We start from the raw sequence: 20,095 nt of genomic DNA on the forward strand, positions 1-20,095 counted from the left end.
CCCTGGTAGAATGAGCTCTAATACCCTCAGGAGAAATCTTCTTTGCTAATGAATAACAGATCTTAATGCAAAGAATGACCCACCTGGATATGGTTCTTTTATAGACAGATCTGCCTTTCATCTTGCCCACATATCCAACGAAGAGTTGGTCATCCAAACGAAAGTCCTTTGTTCTATCAACATAGAAACTGAGAGCCCTTCTCGGGTCTAAGCGATGGAGTCTTTCTTCCTCGTTTGAAGGAAGAGGATAGAAGGATGAAAGAATAATAGACTGCCCCATATGGAAAGGAGTGGCAACCTTAGGAAGAAAAGCCGCCCTGGTTCTCAGCACCACTCTGTCAGCATAGAATGACGTAAAGGGAGGTTTGACACTAAGAGCCGAAGCTCACTCATACGCCTAGCAGACGTAATAGTAACAAGGAAAACTCTCTTTAAGACTAGCAACCTTAAAGAACAAGAATGGATAGGTTCAAACGGTGAACCCATTAAAAAAGTCAAAACCAGATTTAAATCCCACTGATGCATGAGAAACGGAGTGGGAGGAAATTTATTGGATAGGCCTTTCAAGAATCTAACGACTATAGGTGATTTGAACAAGGAAGGTTGATCCGGAAGGCACAGAAAGGCTGACAGCGCCGACAAATAGCCCTTGACAGTTGCAACTGCACAACCCTTCTGTGCTAAAGTAAAGGCAAACAACAGAACATCAGACAAATGGGCTTTCAAGGGATCAATTTGTTTCTCTCCACACCAAGCCACAAATTTTGCCCATCTGCCGGCATAAACAGTCTTGGTGGAGTGTCGCGTGGCCAATAAGATAACACCCACCACTTCTGGCGGGGGAGAAAAAGAACTCAGATTGCCCTGTTCAATCTCCAGGCATGTAGGAGTAAGAGTTGGAGAAGGTCCGTGTACTACAACCTTCTCGGCCAATCCGGAGCTATTAAAATGACTTGAGCCCGATCTTGGCGAATCTTCCTCAGAACCTGAGGAATCAGGGGTAGGGGGGGAAACGCGTAAAGTAACTGGCTGCACCAAGACATATGAAACGCGTCCCCCAATGCTCTTTGCACCGGATACTGGTGGGCTGCAAAACGACGGGCAGTGTGCGTTGTTCCGAGTGGCAAACAGGTCTATCTGTGGAGAACCCCACACCCTGAAGATGTGAAGAACCAGATCCGGATGGAGATGCCACTCGTGGTCAGCTGAGAAATGCAGACTCAGACTGTCCGCACGTAAGTTGAGAATTCCAGACGGATGGTTTGCTACTATGCAAATCCGATGGTCCTGTGCCCAGGACCACAGCCGCAGAGCCTCTCTGCAGAGAAGGTACGACCCTACTCCTCCCTGCTTGTTGATGTACCACATCGCAATAGTGTTGGCTGTCAAGACCTGAACTGACTGACCGCGAAGGGATGGGAGGAAGGCCTTGAGAGCCACGCCCGCCCGCAATTCTAACAGATTGATGTGAAAAGTCTGTTCCACTGGAGACCAAGGACCTTTGATCTCCAGGTCCCCAAGATGAGCACCCCACTCTAGAGTGGAAGCATCCGTTATGACCGTGGACACTGGAGGTGGTAGAGCAAATGGCCTTCCTTGGGAAAGGTTGCCGTCCACAGCCCACCATCGTAGATCCACTGCAGCATCTCTGGAGATCATTATTGACTCTTTGAGATACCCTTTGTGTTGAAACCACTGCTTGCGGAGGCACCATTGGAGAGCCCTCATGTGCCAACGTGCATGAGTGACCACAAGAATGCAAGAAGCGAACAGATCGAGAAGACATAGGACATTGAGGACTGGAACAACTGCTCCTTTTTGAAACATTGGAATCAACGCCTGAATATACTGGATCCGCTGAGGCGGAGGATAGGCCTGATTCAATGTTGTATCCAGTACTGCCCCTATGAACAGGAGGCATTGAGAGGGCTCCAGGTGAGACTCGGGCACGTTTACCGTAAAACCCAGACCGAACAACAACTGCGTTGTCATTTGGAGGTGATGCAGCACAAGCTCTGGAGACTTGGCTTTGATCAGCCAGTCGTCCACGTAAGGGAATACCTATATTCCCTTCCTTCTGAGATCCGCTGCAACATCCGCCATCACCTTCGTAAAGACTCGAGGTGTGGAAGTAAGACCAAAAGGAAGGACCACTTCCAGTGTGACTTGAGAATGGGGATATGAAAGTAAGCATCCTGCAAGTCTACCGACACCATCCAATCCTCTTTGTTCAACACCAAAAGCACCTGTGCTAGAGCCAGCATCTTGAATTTCTCCTGTTTGAGAAACCAATTCAAAATCCTCAGATCCAGGATAGGTCTCAATCGACCATCCTTCTTGGGAATCAGGAAATATCTTGAATAGCATCCCTGACCCCTTTCCTGCTCTGGAACCAACTCCACTGCACCTTTTGATAAAAGGACCTGAAACTCCTGCTGAAGCAACATGAGATGATCCTCTGAACAAAACAAAGGACAGGAAGGGATGGGAGGGGGAAACTCCTGAAAGGGAAGGGCATACCCTTTCCCCACAATATTCAGTACCCAGGAGTCCGATGTGACTAACTTCCACTTTTGGAGAAAGCCACAGCAGCAATTACCTTGATTATCACCTCACTCAAAGATAAAGGCCCTCATTATGAACACGGTGGGAAAGACCGCATCACCGGCGGTGGCGGTAAATACGGCAAACAGGCTGGCGGTCTGGCCCGCCAAATAATGAAGCACATGAAAAACAGGCAGCCTGAAAAACACTCACCGCAAGCAGAGGAGTGTCGACAATGACGGAAGAGGCCACCCTCAGGCCGACGGAAAGGCCCTACCCGCCCAACAAATAATGAAGCACTAGACCGCCGACAGTTCCGGGGCGGGATACAAAGCCTGGCGGAAACAAACCAAATAAAAAGGAAACACTCACTGGAGGCACACACAACACACCGAAGCAGACAAGGAGAGTTAACTAGAAATCATTCCAGTGCTGCTCCTTGCCATATACCTCCGTGACCGTGACCCCCGACGAAGATGACAACTGTAAGTATCGCCACCTACTAAACAAGGGAAGAAAGGGCACAGTTACATACCCACTCACTCCACCAACCCGCACCCACAACCCCTCACAACATCACAAGCCATACACCCCAGAGCAAGAGGTATTTAGCCCAGACAACCTGCCCAAAGTACACACATGTGCACAACACCCCCCCACAATGAAACGAAGACCCACGTATCCAGAGTGTGCCAACACCAACATTGGGCACACAAACTTTCATTACTGCTCCAGGAACAACAGATTGTCCAAATGCGGCCATTGGCCAGTCCAAATCAAAAAGGCTGATGGGCCCAAATGCCCTGAACTTGACTCCCACATGTGCGCATGGTACTCCACCATAAAGGGACATCAATGGGGCAGCCAGGCACCTCAGGGAACAGGGGCAGGGAGTGGTGAGGGTGGGGACTTACATCTGGGAGGGGGGGTTGGGCTTCCGTTCGGGAGGTTGAGGTGGTTGTGGTTTAGCCTTGGAAGGTGGGGGAGTGGGCTTGGACTGGGGGGGTGGAAGATGGACCAGGGCCAGCACAGGGCCTCTTGCTCACTGGGGAAGGGGAATGGGAAGGGCAGACAGGGGCGGACTTGGTTGTGGAAGGAGTGGACAGGGTAAAGAGGTGGGCACATTTAGGGACGAGACGGGGTGGGCCAGTGGGTTCAAGAAGGTCAACGCAGGATAGGAAAAGTTTTTTAGGGGCAGTCGGGGTGGACCTGGAGTAAGGTGTGGGAGTGGAGGTAGAGGGAGTGGTTGTAACAGGTGTAGGTGTGCATGATGTGGATGCAGGTGCCTGTACAGAATGCTGAGGGGTGGTGGATGTGTGTTGGGTGGGTGTCTGGGAACGTCTGAGTGTAATGGGAGGAGGGGACGTGGACACAGTGGGACAAGACAGGCTGCCAGTGTGAATGGATGTTGTCTGGGTGTCTGCAAGTTTGGTGAGTGTGCTGCAAGTGTTACTCCAAGTTGTTGTGGTGAGTGCAGGTGTGGTGTCTGGGGTGCATGACTGGATGTCTGATGTTGTGGTGACTGCAACAGTGAATAAGGGTTCAGTGCTTGTGAGTGTGCATGTAGAGGTGACAGACAGGGAGGCGGAAGAGGTGGACACAGTGGGGGAAGTGGATGTTGTTGTGTATGCTTTTGTATGCTGGCTGTGTGTATGCCTGTGGTGGGAAGCGTGGTGCTTGTGTTTCTGTATGTGCTTCTTGTGTGTTGAGGTGTGTGCATGGCTGTCTGAACGTGTGCTTGGGATGGGTGAAGGGAGTGGGGTGGAAGGGGTAGAGGAGGTTGGAGGGGGGACGGAAAGACCAGCGACACAGGCTGCCGTCAAAGAGGAGGCCAGAGCCTGAAAAAATCTCTGTAGGCCAGATATGGCACCGTGAATACCTTTCAGGTATGCACTGCACTGCTGCATCTGGGATGCTAGCCCCTGGATGGCATTCACAATGGTTGTCTGCCCTACAAAGATGGTCCTCAGGAGGTCAATAGCTTCCTCAGTGAGAGCACGGGGCTGACTGGGGCTGGGGATGAGGTGCCTGGGGCGAAGGAGACGCCCACCCTTCTGGGTGAGCGGGCACAGGCAACTGGGTGGGGCGCAACTGGGAGGGCGGTGATGGTATGGGGGTGGCAGAAGATGGCAAAGATTGGGTGGGCCCACTAGGGTCCGCCACCACCAGGGAGAGCCCCTCGGAGGAGGTATCAGAGTCACTACCTCCAGTGGTAGTTGCCTCCCCCGTGGTGCTCCCCTCGCCCTCCAACCCACTGGTCCCCTTGGAGTCAGTAGACTCTGCCTCCTTGGAACCGTGGGCCGCTGCCTCCCCACTCGCAGGTGCCACTGCTCCCTCACCAGATGATGCTGATGTACACAGACAACACAAGAGTACAGGGGTGGGGAGACAAAACAGGAGAGAAAATATTAACACCTGAATGGATGTACATATCTGGTACACTCGTACTCCCACCCACCGAATACACCAACATGCAGCACCTACAGCTAAAGTCATGCCTATGCCCCTGACTAGTGGCCACAACCCTAGTATACAACCATCTCCCACATTATGGAAGGGCCTGAGGAACTGCAGACCTGCCCCTTATCATCTACCTGCCCATGGGGGCTGTATTGCTATAAGACATCAGTCTGACTCCCTGCCACTAGACAGCATACATACTACAGCACCCTCAGATATCCATCCAGGAGGCATACAATGGTCTCGGTACTCACCCCCTTGTGTCTGCTGTGCAACCTTCAAGCGCCCATCCAAGTCTGGATATGCCACTGCCAGAATGCGGCGCATTGGGGAATCAGTGCCCGACGGGCACCCCTTCCTCGTTGTGAGGACTTCCCCAGCTGGGCCTCGCAGGTCTTCCTGGCCCAGCGCTACAGGTCCTGCCACCGCTTCCTGCAGTGGGTGCTTCGCCGGTGGTAGACCCCCAGGGTCCGCACCTCCCTGGTGATGGCCTGCCAGAGTCCCCTCTTCTGATGGGCGCTGACCTGTAGGGGACACACAGAAAAGAAAAACAGAGGTCAGACAATGTCCATTTGATACCGCTGGCTATATGTCCCCTGTGGGACGGACACTTAACAACATCATTCCACCACCTCACTCACGCTGATTGTCATACATTCAATGCCTGTGCAGTTATGCATACAGGCATCCACCACCACCCCACCCATCCATGCACCCCATCCGCCTACTCACCTGCACCTCTGGTCGCCCATATAACTTGGCATACAGGGGTAGGACCCCGTCCACCAGCTTGTCTAGCTCCTTCGTGGTGAAGGCCGGGGCCCTTTCCCCTGTGACTCATGCCATTTGAGTAACCAGAGTCAGGACACAGCAGCACACTCAGTGGAGTACTTGCATGCACGGAATCCGGGAGTCAAGTGAAACTGGGGTGACGAAATGGCATACGCTCCGCGGCAGTGTGCACCATCTCCGCTGGCGGCGATCATGACACGCCCATATTCCCCATTGACATCCATGTTAACCAATGAATGAGTGCACATCAGTGAACACCGTCTTATGCCATTACAACAACCGCTAGCGGTATGAGGTCACGTCCACTGCTACATATCTGGATGACAATGGGCTCCCATTTTGCAAGTACGACGCAGATATTTCCTGGTCCACCAGCTTGTCCAGCTCCCTTGTGGTGAAGGTTGGGGTCCTTTCCCCTGTGACTCATGCCATTTGAGTAACCAGAGTCAGGACACAGCAGCACACTCAGTGGAGTTCTTGCATGCACGGAATCCGGGAGTCAAGTGGACCAGGGGTGATGAAATGGCGTACACTCTGCGGCGGCGGCGATCATGATAGGCCCATATTCCCCATTGACATGTTAACCAATGAATGGGTGCACATCGGTGAACACCGCCTCATGCCATTACAACAACCGCTAGCGGTATGAGGTCACTTCCACTGCTACATATCTGGATGACAGGAGGCTGCCATCTTGCAAGTACAACGCAGATATTTCCTGGTCATGGGCCCCATGAAGGCCCTATGGACCCCAGCCCTCATTTGCATGCCCAAATTACTATTTATTCACCACAACAGTCCAGACGTATCAGTTAAGACATGTCAATCCAGTTTTACATCCTACAATGCTTATGTGTAACCTACATGTTTGACAGCAGTGTTTAATACACAACAGGTTGTACCAATGAATTTGTGTCCCTCACATGTGTTCGCCAATCCTCCTAGGTGCAGACCCATGTGGAGATGGAGGGCCCCATCTGTGTACAGACCTCTTGTTGATTTGGAGACCATGGTGGAACATCACATCATTATCAATTACAGACTCACTCGTACTACTATCCATTAACTTTGTGCATTACTGGATCCAGTACTGAGACCGGCTAATCGGAATCAGCATGCCATCCCTAGTGAAGTGCTTGTGCTCTCTGTACTCCATTTCCTGGCCATGGGTACATTTCAGGTGACCGTGGGAATGGGTGCAGGGTTTTCACAGCCAATGTTTAGCCTTATCTTGTCCAGATTCCTGGATGCATTTGTACAACACCTGCAGACATATGTGAAGTTTCCCCAAAGTGCTGAACTCCCTGCCATCAAGTCAGAATGTTATGCCTTTGCCAACATGCCCCATGTGATAGGTGCCATCGATGGTACTCACACAGCTCTCATCCCCCAAGAGTAAGTGAAAAGGTGTACAGAAACAGGAAGAACTTCCACTCCATGAACATACAATTGGTGTGTACTGCAGACCAGTACATCTCACATGTGAATGCCATGTTTCATGGATCAGTCCATGATTCATTTGTCCTGAGGTACAGCAGTGTCCCACACATGATGGAACAACTACAAGGGGACAGAGGATGGATCACATGTGAGTGTGTTTGATACATGTTCTGTACATAGCTGACAGCCAGGCAGTATGCAACTGAAGGTAGTTACTTACAGTCCGGTTTCGCACACTTTTGTTGGTGATTCTGGCTACCCCAACATGCATTGGCTCCTGACACCAGTGAGGAATCCTAGAAGAGATGCTGAGAGGAATTACAATGAGGCCCATGGACGTACTAGGAGGGTGATAGAGCGCACTATAGGTCTCCTGAAGGCTAGATTCTGTTGCCTCCATCTCTCTGGGAGATCCCTATGCTATGGCCCTGACAACGTGTGTAGAGTAGTGGTGGCCTGCTACATGCTGCACAACGTGGCTGTGAGGAGAGCTATCCCCCTACTAGAGGAGGAGGGTGATGTACATCCAGAACAGCTTCCTCAGAGAGTGGATGAGAGTGATGGTGATGATAGAGAGGGGGACGATGTTCATTCCAGGAACCAACTGATCCAACTATACTTCCATTGACTATGAGGTACTGTTCACTGATGATGTTGTCTGCAATGCATAATGTCAGTCTGACTTATTCCCTATGGGGGTGTGGGGTCTGTAGCCACTGACACTGTTACATGAATTTCAGGTGCCATGTGACATGATAACCAACATGGTGTACATATTTGTTCACTCCACACAATGCTGTGCGTTGTGTGCCGTTCCTGCAATAAAGGTCTGATTTTTAGTTTAACTGGCAAATGCATTGGTACTTACAATTGATTCATCATAATGACAGGGGCACTGAAATTGGTGTACATGTGTTTTAATAGTTGTCAAGGATGCATTGGTGCTCTTTACAGTAATAGGGAGTGGGCTGATGGTGGATGTCCATATTGGCTACATGGTCTCAGCGATTGGTGGCAGTGAGTATATGACCATCTATACCTTGCAAGTTGTTGAGTTGCTATTGGCCGGCGAGGATGGTGGCACAGTGGCACACTTGGGAGACTGTTCGTGTCAAAGTCACTTATTTGAGGGTGCCTTGGTCTTGGCAGGTGCTCCAGTGCCATATCTGGGTCTGAGGGACTGTTTGAGTGTCTGGTGCTGGGCCTTTATGGGTAGGGGTGCTGGTCTCCTGTGTGTCCTCAGACAGTGACACCAGTACAGTTGCTGCTGCTGCTGATGATGATGGCTGGTCTGTGTCCTGGGCAGTGGTAGGGGCCTCCTGGTTTTTGGGGGTCTCAGACTGAGTTGGGTAGTGGTGCTGCAGAACCCCTGCAATAGTGGCCATGGTGGCATTGAGATGTTTCCACTGCTCCATGGTCTCTTGATGTTGGGCTATCTGCAGCCTTTGACTCTGCTACAGGGTGGCCAGGATCTGGCCCATCCTGTCTTGTGTATGGTGGTATGCTCCCAAGACCTCAGAGATCACCTCCTGGGCTGCAGCATCCATCCTTTGGCCTCCCCCCGGGCCACTGATGCCCTCCCACTTGGCCTAGCCCCCTGTGCCTGTGTCCCCTGCACAGGTCTAGTGGTACCACTTGTACTGGGGCCATCGTCATCCTGCCTGTTGGTAGGTGGAGACTGTGGCCTCTATACTTGTGTTCCATCAGTCTGTGGGCTGGTTACACTGGTGTGGGGTCGTTTGGCAAGAGCTGATGTTGGTGGCTGGGTGGTAGGGGTGTCAGTGGTGTCCTGGGTGGGGCTGCTGGAGGGTGACAGTCCAGGAATGTGTGAGGGGCCAGGGTATTGTGGTGCCTCTGTCTCCATGTGGGGCGCTGGCACTCCTTGTCCTTTCCGTCAGGGTGGCATGGGTGGTGGTAGCTGTGGGGAGGAATGGACATGTATGTTACATTTACTAATTCGGATGAGGCTGCACAGGTCAGGCCTATTTTGTGCATTTCTTTCCCCTGTTGGGCCATGCGGGGACCTTTTGTGGGGTTGCCATTGCATTTAGCATGGGATGTGGTGGTGCACTGTGGGTGGTGTAGTGCCATTGTGACAGCTTGCAGGGGTGAGTGGCTGTGCACAGGGGGAGGGATGTGGGCCTGTTGGTGGGTTGGAGGGCATGCAAAGTGACTAGATGTAGTGACTGGTGGTAGTTGGAGGGGTGAGGTGGTGCATGCATTACAGGTGTGGTGGATATGGGGTAATTGTAGATGACTTACCCGAGTCCATTCCTCCATTGAGTCCAGTGAGGCCCTAAGTGGGAAGGATGGCCAGTACCTTTTACTCCCAGTCGATGTATTCGGGGGATGTAGGTGAGGGTCCCTCCTCCAGTCTTCTGGACAGCAATGTGGTGCCCGGTTGCCATGGACCTCACCTTCCCGCGCAGGTCGCTCCATTTCTTGCGGATGTCGTCCCTCGTGTGTGGATGGTTTCCCACTGCGTTGACCTTGTTCACTATGGTCTTCCATAACTCCATCTTCCTCGTGATGGGTGTGTGCTAGACCTGTGCCCCGAAGATTTGTGGCTCATTCTTGAGTTTCTCATCCACCATTGTTCTTATCTCCCCTTCTGTGAAGCGTGGGTGCTTATGGGGTGCCATGGTGTGTGTTGTGGATGCTGTGTTGTGTGGATATTGGTGAGGGTGCTGTTGTGTGGTTGGGTGTGTGAGTTGTGTGTTTTTGCGTTCAGTGTCCGCTTGTAGTGTTGTCAGTCTGGCTTATTCTATTGGCAATGCAAAGGATTGTGGGGGGTGTCTGTGCGTGTTTTATAGTGTTGTGGATGTGTGTCAGGTGTGTGGGTTTCAAACTTGCCAATGTGTGCATTTCTTGCTGTTGGGACCCACTGCTGACTGTGGCGGTCTGTACCGCCAATGGTCGTTCGGTATTTACTAACCGCTGCGGTGATTTGTGCATCATTATTTGGAGGGCGGGGGATTTGTGTGCTTGGCCGTGGCGGGGTGGGATGTGAAGCCTTTCCGCCGACAAGGCCCTGGCGGTGGCTGGTGGAAAGATAATTTTTGGCGGGTTCTGTTTTTGGCATCTTTATATGGCAGGTTTCTGTTCAACGCCAATGGCGGTCTTCTGTTCACCGTCACCACGGCGGCCGGCTGTAATTACCGCCATGTTCATAATGACCCCCAAAGTGTTTAAAGCCTGATAGAGAGGACACATTCTTGAAGGATGTTGAGGTTTCAGTCAGTTCATGTGCCACTAATTTATGTCTGTACATTCACACTTCCCCCAAAGCATATTTCTGCAGAAAAAAATATAAATTTTTCCTGATGAAATAGGTCATACAGCCGTCAGATATGAGTGACCTGGAAAAAAACTGAAATAATGTAAACTGAGACAAAAAAGTCAGCAGTGTCAAAAGGTGTCGAAAAAACTGTAATTATATTTGTTAATTTTTGTCTTTGGTTAAAAATTTGAAAGTTTAATCTATCAGAGAATGGAAGTTGCCACCACTGTCATTCTTAAAATGCTAACTATCTTCATATTCTGTAGAAATGTATGAAAATAAAGGATAAGTGATATAACAAAAAGGATTCGCCTGATGAGACGTTTTATCCTTTCCACTATCCGCGTTAGTTATTTTGTTTAACATGGAGTTGGCTGGAAGGCTAAGCACATGTTTATGAAACAATGGACTATCCTGGCTCTTATGTAAGCCAAAATAATGTTACTAAGGAAATGAACGTGCAATTCGTCTTGACCAATGAGGCATGCCAAATGGAGGTAACAACTGCAACGGCTCCTCTGGTATGGCAGAGGAGCGACGCCCCACTGCTGACAGCCAACAGATGCAAACAAGAAAAATAAAATGATAATAAAACTATGTTATCATTTTATTTTTCACTGAGCCGAGTCTTAGTATAGGATGGGGCCATCCTAACAGACAGCAGCAGGGAGGAGAAGTGGTGGTCAAGTGTGCATGTTGGTTTGGTCAACTCTATTAGGACAGCCAAACCCACATTCACACATAGATTTCTCCAACTGGAGCTGTGTTACACAGCCGGGTGGAGAACAGGCACAGGCTCGCTGGCCCTGAGTGAGAGTCAAACTAGCCCACTCAGATCAATTCTGGTGCTTCTTTCATGCTGGGTAATAGTATTGCAGAAGAGCACTGAGGAAGGCCAGCAGTGGCAGGTAAGTACTCTTTATTTTTTTTGTTATTCTAATCGCGCTGCCTCATCACTTTTTATTGACAGAAACCGCCACAGAGTGTCAAACCTTACCCCACTAAGAAAATACATTTCAGACTACAAGAGAAAGAAGAGATCATGTAAAATGATGCCACCAAATCTTGTTGTCTGATGAAGGCCTTATAATTAATCATTATCTGGGGCCAAAATGTCAATATGTTTACCGTATTTGCTGAACATGTAATGTACATAATTTGGAGCCTGTACTAAAACTGAGGTCTATGCACCTATAAAAGTTGTTTTCTAAAGCTAATAAGGTCATACACTTTCTTTGTTCTGCTCTGTGTGTTCACATTTTTCCACTGTTCCATGTCTTGGAGCACCAACTTAGTTGCCATTGTAAATTTAATTGAACTATAATTAATGCAAGTTTTACTTGGTTAAAAAAACATTTTCTTCGTACATTTTCCTCTGAGTTAGCATATTCTGGCTCCCCACCATAAATGATTACATTTTCTTTTTGATTTAATCTAAATGAACTGGTGTAGTTAAGTCCCAGATTACCCAGGAATACCGTGTTGCCTCTTGTTCTTTACTTGTTCGACACTTGAACTAAGCAGCTGGTTCTGCCATATTTGAATTTATTTGCTAATTTGTCACTTAACGTCAGATGATTTGTGTACCTCTTGTGCTATACAGATTAAAAAGCTGATTTATAGTTTGACTGATGGGATACCCCATCACAAAGATGAAGGACATCCTGTATGCCGAATTACAAGCGCTATAGGATATAATGCATTTGCAATACAGCGGACAGGACATCAGTCACAACTGTGATGGAAAGTCCCATCAACCAAATACTAAATCAGGCACTAAATGTGGTTGCTAGGCTACTGCAATAAATGTATAGGTATGTAAGTAGTATTTGTGTAACGTGACCCTAGATGAAGACAGCAGTGCCCTGTACAAAGTTATAAGCAAAAATATAGTAAAGAAGCGACTGCAGTGGAGCTGGTTTCTGAGGTTGCAAGTAGATTGTTATTGTGTCATGTCATTCCTAAATTGAGATGGTTTTTAATCCTAGATGCATATATATATATATATATATATTAACAGCCGAAACGCGTCAGGAGAGGAATGAAAGAACTTTTCCACTTTTCAATTTGGAATTAAAGCTCCTCACTCCAACAACAATCAGAGTACGGCGCTTTCTTCTTTGTGAGAAATATGATGAATTATGATGGCAGGGTGCTCCGTCCCTGTGCGCTGTGCCGCCCTGTCTGGATGGGCTTTTCATACGGAGATCCTTGTTGGAATATATATATATATATATATATATATATATATATATATATATATATATATATATATATACACATATATATATATATATATATATATATATATATATATATATATATATATATATATATATATAATGTTTTAACGGTTAGCCACCAAATCTCTATTACATCATTTTAAAGAATATATAAATATCCTGCAAATTATAGATATATATATTTATGATGTTTATGGTTAGCCATCAAATCTCTATTACATCGTTTATTGAATGTATAAATATCCTGCAAATTTACTTAATGAGATTTATTATGAAAAAAATGGTAAAACAAAGAAACTATAATACCTAAGACAAATCAAGTGTCTGGAGGTCCACCAGGTTAAGGTGAACATTTTAATCAGAAGAGAGCATGGTTGCTGATGTATGCTATCAAATTTTAGGTCTGTAGCTATGCCAAAACCTTATGATTTTACCACAATAATATGATAATATACTTGCTTAATGAGGCCTTCAACAAACCCTCTTCTTTAAGTGGTCAGTTATTGTGTCTTTCACATTTTTTACCGCCCCATACAGCATACAGTATGGGTTACGTGGTTCAGTCCACTTCAGCCATTGGGTAACTTCATTGTGAGTGACAGCATTCTGCCCCTTCACAAGGAGCACATCCACACACAAAGTAGTTCATTTATGTGCCAGGGACTAATATCGATCGTAATTTGTGCATTTTGAGCACAATATTTTTTTCTTTTTAGGCACTGATTTTTTTTTTAAACTAATGAGGGCCCAGCAGCTTCAACAACAATAAAAGCTTGCAAAAACCTGTACAAAACTACGCAAGCACTGACAAAGCTAAAAGGATAGTGGTCAACACCAAACCTACAGGCTTGGCTAATGCTTGTTAAAATGGAATCCTTTGAGACTGCAAGGAAGGTTCTAAAGTATATTAGCATGTTGTTGAGATAAAGATAGAGAATGTGTTTCCTCTAGGATCTGATCTCTGACAATATGCCCTGAGATGCACACCTTTCGATGGTCTCCTTTATAAATATTTTCACCTCCTAGTCACCATCATGCTCATCACACTCCTCTGACCCTATTGACCCCTTCTCACTTATAAGAAACCCTTTGACATGTCAAAACACCTCTCACCTGTCAGGCCTGCTCCTGCTGCTCCAAAGAGTGAGGCCATGATGGCAATTCCAGCTGTCGAGCCCAGCGCAGCAGCCCCCGCAGTTCCAATAATAGTTGCAGCTCCAGCAGCAACAAAAGGGGCTGCAAGCCCCCCAGTCAGACCTAAGCGGAAATTAAGAAGATCTGAACAGTAAGCTGATAGAGGAGCAAGATAAGAATAAGAAGCTGAGGCGGTTCAAGATCACAAATAATAGCTGATGTGAATGTAAGGTCAGACCAATGGGCACAAGGAGATTCAACATCACACCTAGGAACAGAGAGAGAGCTAGATTGAAACAGGTAACACAGAGCAAATCTACATTAGACCACAACATGGAGAGGCAAAAGGTATGATCAAGGAGGGCACAAGGAGAAAAAAAGCTCAAACCAAGAAGAATAACGAGAGTTAAGAATGGACCAATAACTAAATGAATGAGAAGGAGCATAGACCTATCCACAAACAAAAAGAAAAGGGATGCCAAGGTGCACAAGAAGAAATACAATCCTAATTTATTTCATATTTCAAAGGACACGTATACTAGCATTGATAGTGGCTCACTGAGGAGAGTAGGTATAATGTGAAACTGAAATACATCAAGCTTGCAGAACTTTAGTTCCAGATAAGTAACTTTTACTTTTCGGTTGATACTTTATAGATTCACATATCTGTATAACATAATCAAAAAGTATATCTTGGGAAACAGAAAGTGGGGAACTCTATATTTTAATATGTTCATCAGCACTGTCTGATCAACTGTAGACTTCTTGACTGCAAATCCAGTCTATAAAAGTTTGTGAAAATGTGTCATGGATGCCACTGTAGTGTAGCAATATTTTAATGTAGCCTTTGTGCGTTTTCTTAAAGTATTAGGCCTCTGTGCACTTTGTCCTAGATGCATTTTATTTAGCCTCGCACTGTTATTTTACAATAACCAGTTTCACGGTTTTGTTTTATTTTCTTCTATCACACTGTTTAGCTTACTTCAACACTGAAGTTCTCAAACAATACATTCCTGCTCGCTCTGTGCTTCAGTCAAGGATACAGTCTGGTACACTGCCGATAGACGTGGTAGAAGTTTAGTCTTTAGGGTTCGTAGAAAGTACACATTCTTACGTAGGGACGTTTCTTAGAACATCGGCGTGTTAGTTATAAAAACACTTCCTAGTCCTGATATACGTAAGAGAGAGATTCCGACCAGGAACCCACAACTAGACGCTGACTGCCCTGTTGCAGATGCTGATCCCGATCACAGGCCTTTGCTCAGGTGTGAGGGTCGATGTCCTCCCGGGGGAACCTAAAAGGCAGGCTTAGAGCTTACCATGCTGGCCTCAAAATAGAACTTAGGAGAGAGAACGTGATCTAGTTGCATTATGATAGCGTTATTCTTATGTTTCACTCTCCTCGTTACTATTTCAATCCTACTGTGTTGTATGGTTCTGGTTATTGCGGCTCACGCCTTGTTATCTAAAATGCAGTCGTTTTATTAAACCAATCTTTAAAACTCAAACTGCCTTTGTCATTTATATATGAGACCATACTGTGTAGGAGAGAACTGGTTGGGAGCTGAGTGACCACGACTTCCCTGGGAAGCACTAAGATGTCATGCGCTAAGCTGCCCAATTGTCTCTTCCCTTTGGGAGAGATGAGGCATTGCTAGTTAGCCGGAACTCAACCCGGATTTGGGGTGACAAGGGTCCTCCGCTGTGGGTTAGACTTAGTCCCCCACACTGCAAACGATCTTGCCGCCCAAAATTCCAGTAGTCTCATTAGGATAATGAGAGCCTACGCGACATGGCGCCGCCAACGTTGGATCTGGCTCTAATTTTCGGGTCCACCAGTCTCTCTCGGTCTCATATATGATAATGATCCCTCAGTTCCTTTAACGGAGACGTCCGTGGCACTGAGGACTTCCACCACCGCGATATAGGTAACCCTAAATATAGCGGATGGTTGTTCAAGCTTGAACCTTAAAAGGAAAGAACCCGTTTTGGTGTGCCCTCTCTGAACCAGTGCTGTTTTTCTAATGGCGAATCCCCAGGTAATACAAATAGCTCTTAATATGAGACAGCCGCTCACAGCACATTTGCTTGCACATGGTCTTACGATCCAGGGTGGTCCAGTCACGTTTGTGGTGGCCGCCCATGCAGCCTATAGAACAGAACTTTTCTACTCCTGGGTCACATTCCCAGCAGTTGATGGGAATACAAATGCATTTCACACATATACGGTTGTGAACGCGCCTGGCCAGTACAGGGCGTACGCATACCTAGAGATACCTCTATCTTATCAAGAACATAATAATTGGCTTGATGGCACCCTACCCCATACTATATTGCCAGTAAGGTTAGGTCCACTGAGTAATGATGGTCCGACCTGGCTTTTATTGGCCACATATACACCACATCCTGCGGTTGCAAATATGCCGGTGGCTGAGGTTCGTCGTTTATATACAGATTTTACGGCTACATATAGACGCTTAGTACAATTTGTGATTCAGACACTAAATACAAACCCAGCGCGTGCTGCTCCAGCACAACAACATGCAGTAGCTCCAGGTATAAACCCGGCGACTGTACACTCTATCATAGGTAAAGTTCCAGCAAAACGGGAGGAGACTCCATTTTGGCTGGCACATAAAATTAATACGCTGGAGGTGGTATTTCCCCATACGGGACCTCGGGACAAACATAGAATATTAACTATGTGTTTACCATTTGGCATGGTTCCCACAGTGGAACATTGTAATACATGGGGCACGGTGTTTTCCGCGCTCTACACAACGGCACACGGTACACCGACATTTGCGAACTTACCGGAAGTGCTTAAACAGATTCAGGATGAATACGGGGCTGCCCCAGCCTTAGATTTAGGAATGCAACTGATGGGCAACTTTGCCATGGTTTCTTCAATAATACTAAGTAATCTTAAAGGGGAGGCAGTTGCACTTGCGGTGCGTATGCGTCTTCGTGACGTCCCACAACTAGATCCGGAGCGGTAACTGCCTAAAATAATAGCGGAAACATATTCCAGTATCGGTCGAGATAGCCTAGGGGCTAGACAGCAAAAACCACAGTTTCAGGGAAAAGTTAGTAAAGACAATGTTAAACAACAACCTGAGGGTAATAAGAAGCGCTGGGAGAAAAAACAAGACACCTAAAAAAGAAAGGGGAGAATCTCTGCGTACGGAGACCCCGCAGACTAGGTATAATCTCAGAAATAGGGATAATTTGAAAACGCCTGATAGATATCAATACACTGATACACGCCAATCTCGTTCCTTTCAGGACTCATCGGAAAAGAGAAATGAGAGAGGTGGGCGGTTAGAGCGGAGAACAGAGTACGTGAAACCAAGACAGGAATCACAACGCTCTTCTGAGGTTTCTGTCAAGAAGGAAGAGAAACGGATACAACAAAAACAGCAGTTTAAAAAGAAAAAAGTGGCGGCAGTCTCAGTTAGACATGCCACACAGGAAGAGAGTTCACTTGAAGAACAAGACTTGGGCACTAGCACTGCTAGACAGCGCGGCAGAGGTCACAATAGTTCGCCGGAATCTTCTAGAGCATCTGGAGGTGAAAGCAACTGATGACTTCATACAAGTTGAAACAGCAGATATGCGTGTCTCTGAACCCGATAGGGTGTATACAGTGACTTTACAATTGGAAGGAGACATTGAACGCACTATAAACGCGATCTTTTGGGATCGTGTAGTCAAGATATATTACATTTTGCTGGCTGAGCAGGATTGGCCGCCTGACTTTGTTCGCACTTGCCCAGTTGGGGAGGAGGTTATTAAACCTTCGTTCTCACCACTTGTTCCAGGGGAACTCGCAGAGTCCTATTGCATCAAATGGGCTCTAGCACAAGCACCTGCCTTATATAGAAATCACGTAGGGTGGGATAGGGATTCTCCATATCATGTAATTCCGATTAAAGGTGAACCTCAGCCACAACCGCAGTATCCTATAAAACATGAAGCAAGGGCACCGGTGAGGGAAATACTTACACAACTAGAATACCAGGGAGTAATTGAACCCTGTGTCTCACCGATGAATAATCCCTTATTCCCTGTAGCTAAACCGGACCATTCATATAGAATAGTCTTAGACTACAGACATTTGAGCGGACATACACGTACATATGCAATACAAAATTCACATAGCGCCGCACTGATGAACAACATTGTGCGGAAAAAATACAAAACGACTTTAGACATCTCGAATGGTTTCTTCTGCCAGAATATAGCACCCGAAAGCAGGGATTTGACAAGCTATAGCGCGTTAGGCTCCCAGAAAAAATTCTGTTGTTTACCTCAGGGGTATAAAAATAGCCCGGGACTGTTTGCGGCTCGTGTGACTGCAATTTTACACGAGTTGGACCCTGAAGCATTGTCTTATGTAGACGATATATATCTCACAGATGACGAGTTACTACACCATTTAAGATGGGTAGCCCGCATTGTTGTAGGGTTTGCCAAAATTGGCTACAAATTTAACTTAAAAAATCTAAAATTGCCTTCCTCAGCGTCATATTCCTGGGATATGAGCTGTCGAATGAAGGTAAGAGCCTAGCGCCACAACTTTTAGAAAAATTTGCACAATTGCAACCACCTAATACGATTAAGAAACTCCAATCATTGTTGGGCTTTCTAAATTTTGGCAGAACATACATTCCTGATTATGCTACACGCATAAAACCTTTATACGAATTAATCCGTCCTGATTTTTCAAGCAAATTTTGGACAATTGAACATACACATACTCTTCGGGAGTTACAAGCAGACCTCCTTGCTGCAAAACATTTACATACACGGGACAATAAGACGCATTTGGTCATCAGGGTGATAGCTGGGGCCATTGGGTTTACGTATGTCACATTTAATGAAGGTGAGACAGTCCCGATTGGATACAAGTCCCACTTGTATTCGGCTGCTGAACAACGATTCGCACCAACAGAGAAAATTCTCACTGCTGTACAGATGGCTGTTATTAAGTAACGACCTCTTGCCCAGGGTAAACGCATTATAGTCATTTCCCCTATTCCGGCCCTGGAGGATGTTACAAAAGCGAGCGTTCCTAATGCAAAAGCACTACACCGCGATGGATACAATGGGCTACGTCTTTAACAGCCACTGATGTAGATTACATTTTCAACCCAAAATTACAAACTCAGGAATTTCTGCAATATGAAGTCGAACATCCAGTTCCCACTGACACGTTGCCTATTGATCAATATCAAGTAGTCATATACACCGATGGCTCTGCGCAACCGGCGGTGGGGACAAAACACCAATATTCTGCTGCATGTGCTGTAGTGAGCGGCCATTTGGAGGGGGAAGAATTCTGCCCCCAACATACTTATACACAAACCTTAGGGGATTGTACAGCACAATTGGCTGAGCTGAAAGCTCTACTGATGGCATTAGAACATACGAATCCGACACAGTTCACACTGATTGTTTGTGATTCGTATTATTGTGTCCAGTCTTTTAATGAATACCTACATTACTGGCGCTTGAATGGGTTCAGAGATTCAAAGGGTAGCACCATAAAACACAGGCTGCTGTGGGGGAAGGTAGCAGACCTGAAGGAGACGCTACCCAAAGTCCATGTTGTACATACTCTTGGACACCAGCGAGATGGAATACACGTTGCTGGGAATACTTTGGCTGATGAAGCCGCCAAGTCGGCAGTGGCAGTTGCCACTGTGGCCACAGTGACTCGTTCGAGTTCCAAACCAGACACGGAGATTCTGGCTGCCATAAAAGCTACGGTTGATGGCACGCCTTTTCATAAAGGATTTCCTAATAAATATCAATGCTTCATGGGAAGTATGCTCAACGCTGAGGTTAAAATACCTAGTATAGGCATACGCGAGATCCCCAATAAAGTTGTAAGACCACATTTGATTAATGCAGCGCATGAGGGAATGGCATCTGCACATGCTGGCGTGGCCACCACAATTTCGCTATAACAGGCCCGTTACTAGTGGCCTGGTCTTTATAAAGAGACTAAGCAGTATGTCCTATGTTGTGACATCTGTCAACAAATTAAAGTTTCAACAGCTAAGCGCCTGCCGCAGACACCCCTCTTAATATCTAACAGACCATTACAATGTGTGTATTTGGATCATTGCGGTCCACTCACACCGGATAGTGCATACAAATATATACTAGTCGCTGTTGATTCTTGCTCCAGATTTGT

At 46.8% G+C, this 20,095-nt stretch overlaps 1 protein-coding gene across 4 annotated transcripts in view; it reads right to left on the reverse strand.

Annotated features, from left to right (window-relative positions):
* TMCO4 (transmembrane and coiled-coil domains 4) overlaps positions 1-20,095 on the reverse strand; it is a 488,865-nt gene that overhangs the window by 237,559 nt on the left and 231,211 nt on the right. For all 4 annotated transcript variants that reach the window (XM_069240165.1, XM_069240164.1, XM_069240166.1 and 1 more), the window contains one exon: positions 13,873-14,016. In XM_069240165.1, coding sequence (XP_069096266.1) covers positions 13,873-14,016 — 144 coding nt within the window. The remainder of the gene's footprint in view (positions 1-13,872; positions 14,017-20,095) is intronic.

Source organism: Pleurodeles waltl, chromosome 6 (genome assembly GCF_031143425.1).
Source record: "Pleurodeles waltl isolate 20211129_DDA chromosome 6, aPleWal1.hap1.20221129, whole genome shotgun sequence".
Classification (NCBI taxonomy): Eukaryota; Metazoa; Chordata; class Amphibia; order Caudata; family Salamandridae; genus Pleurodeles; species Pleurodeles waltl.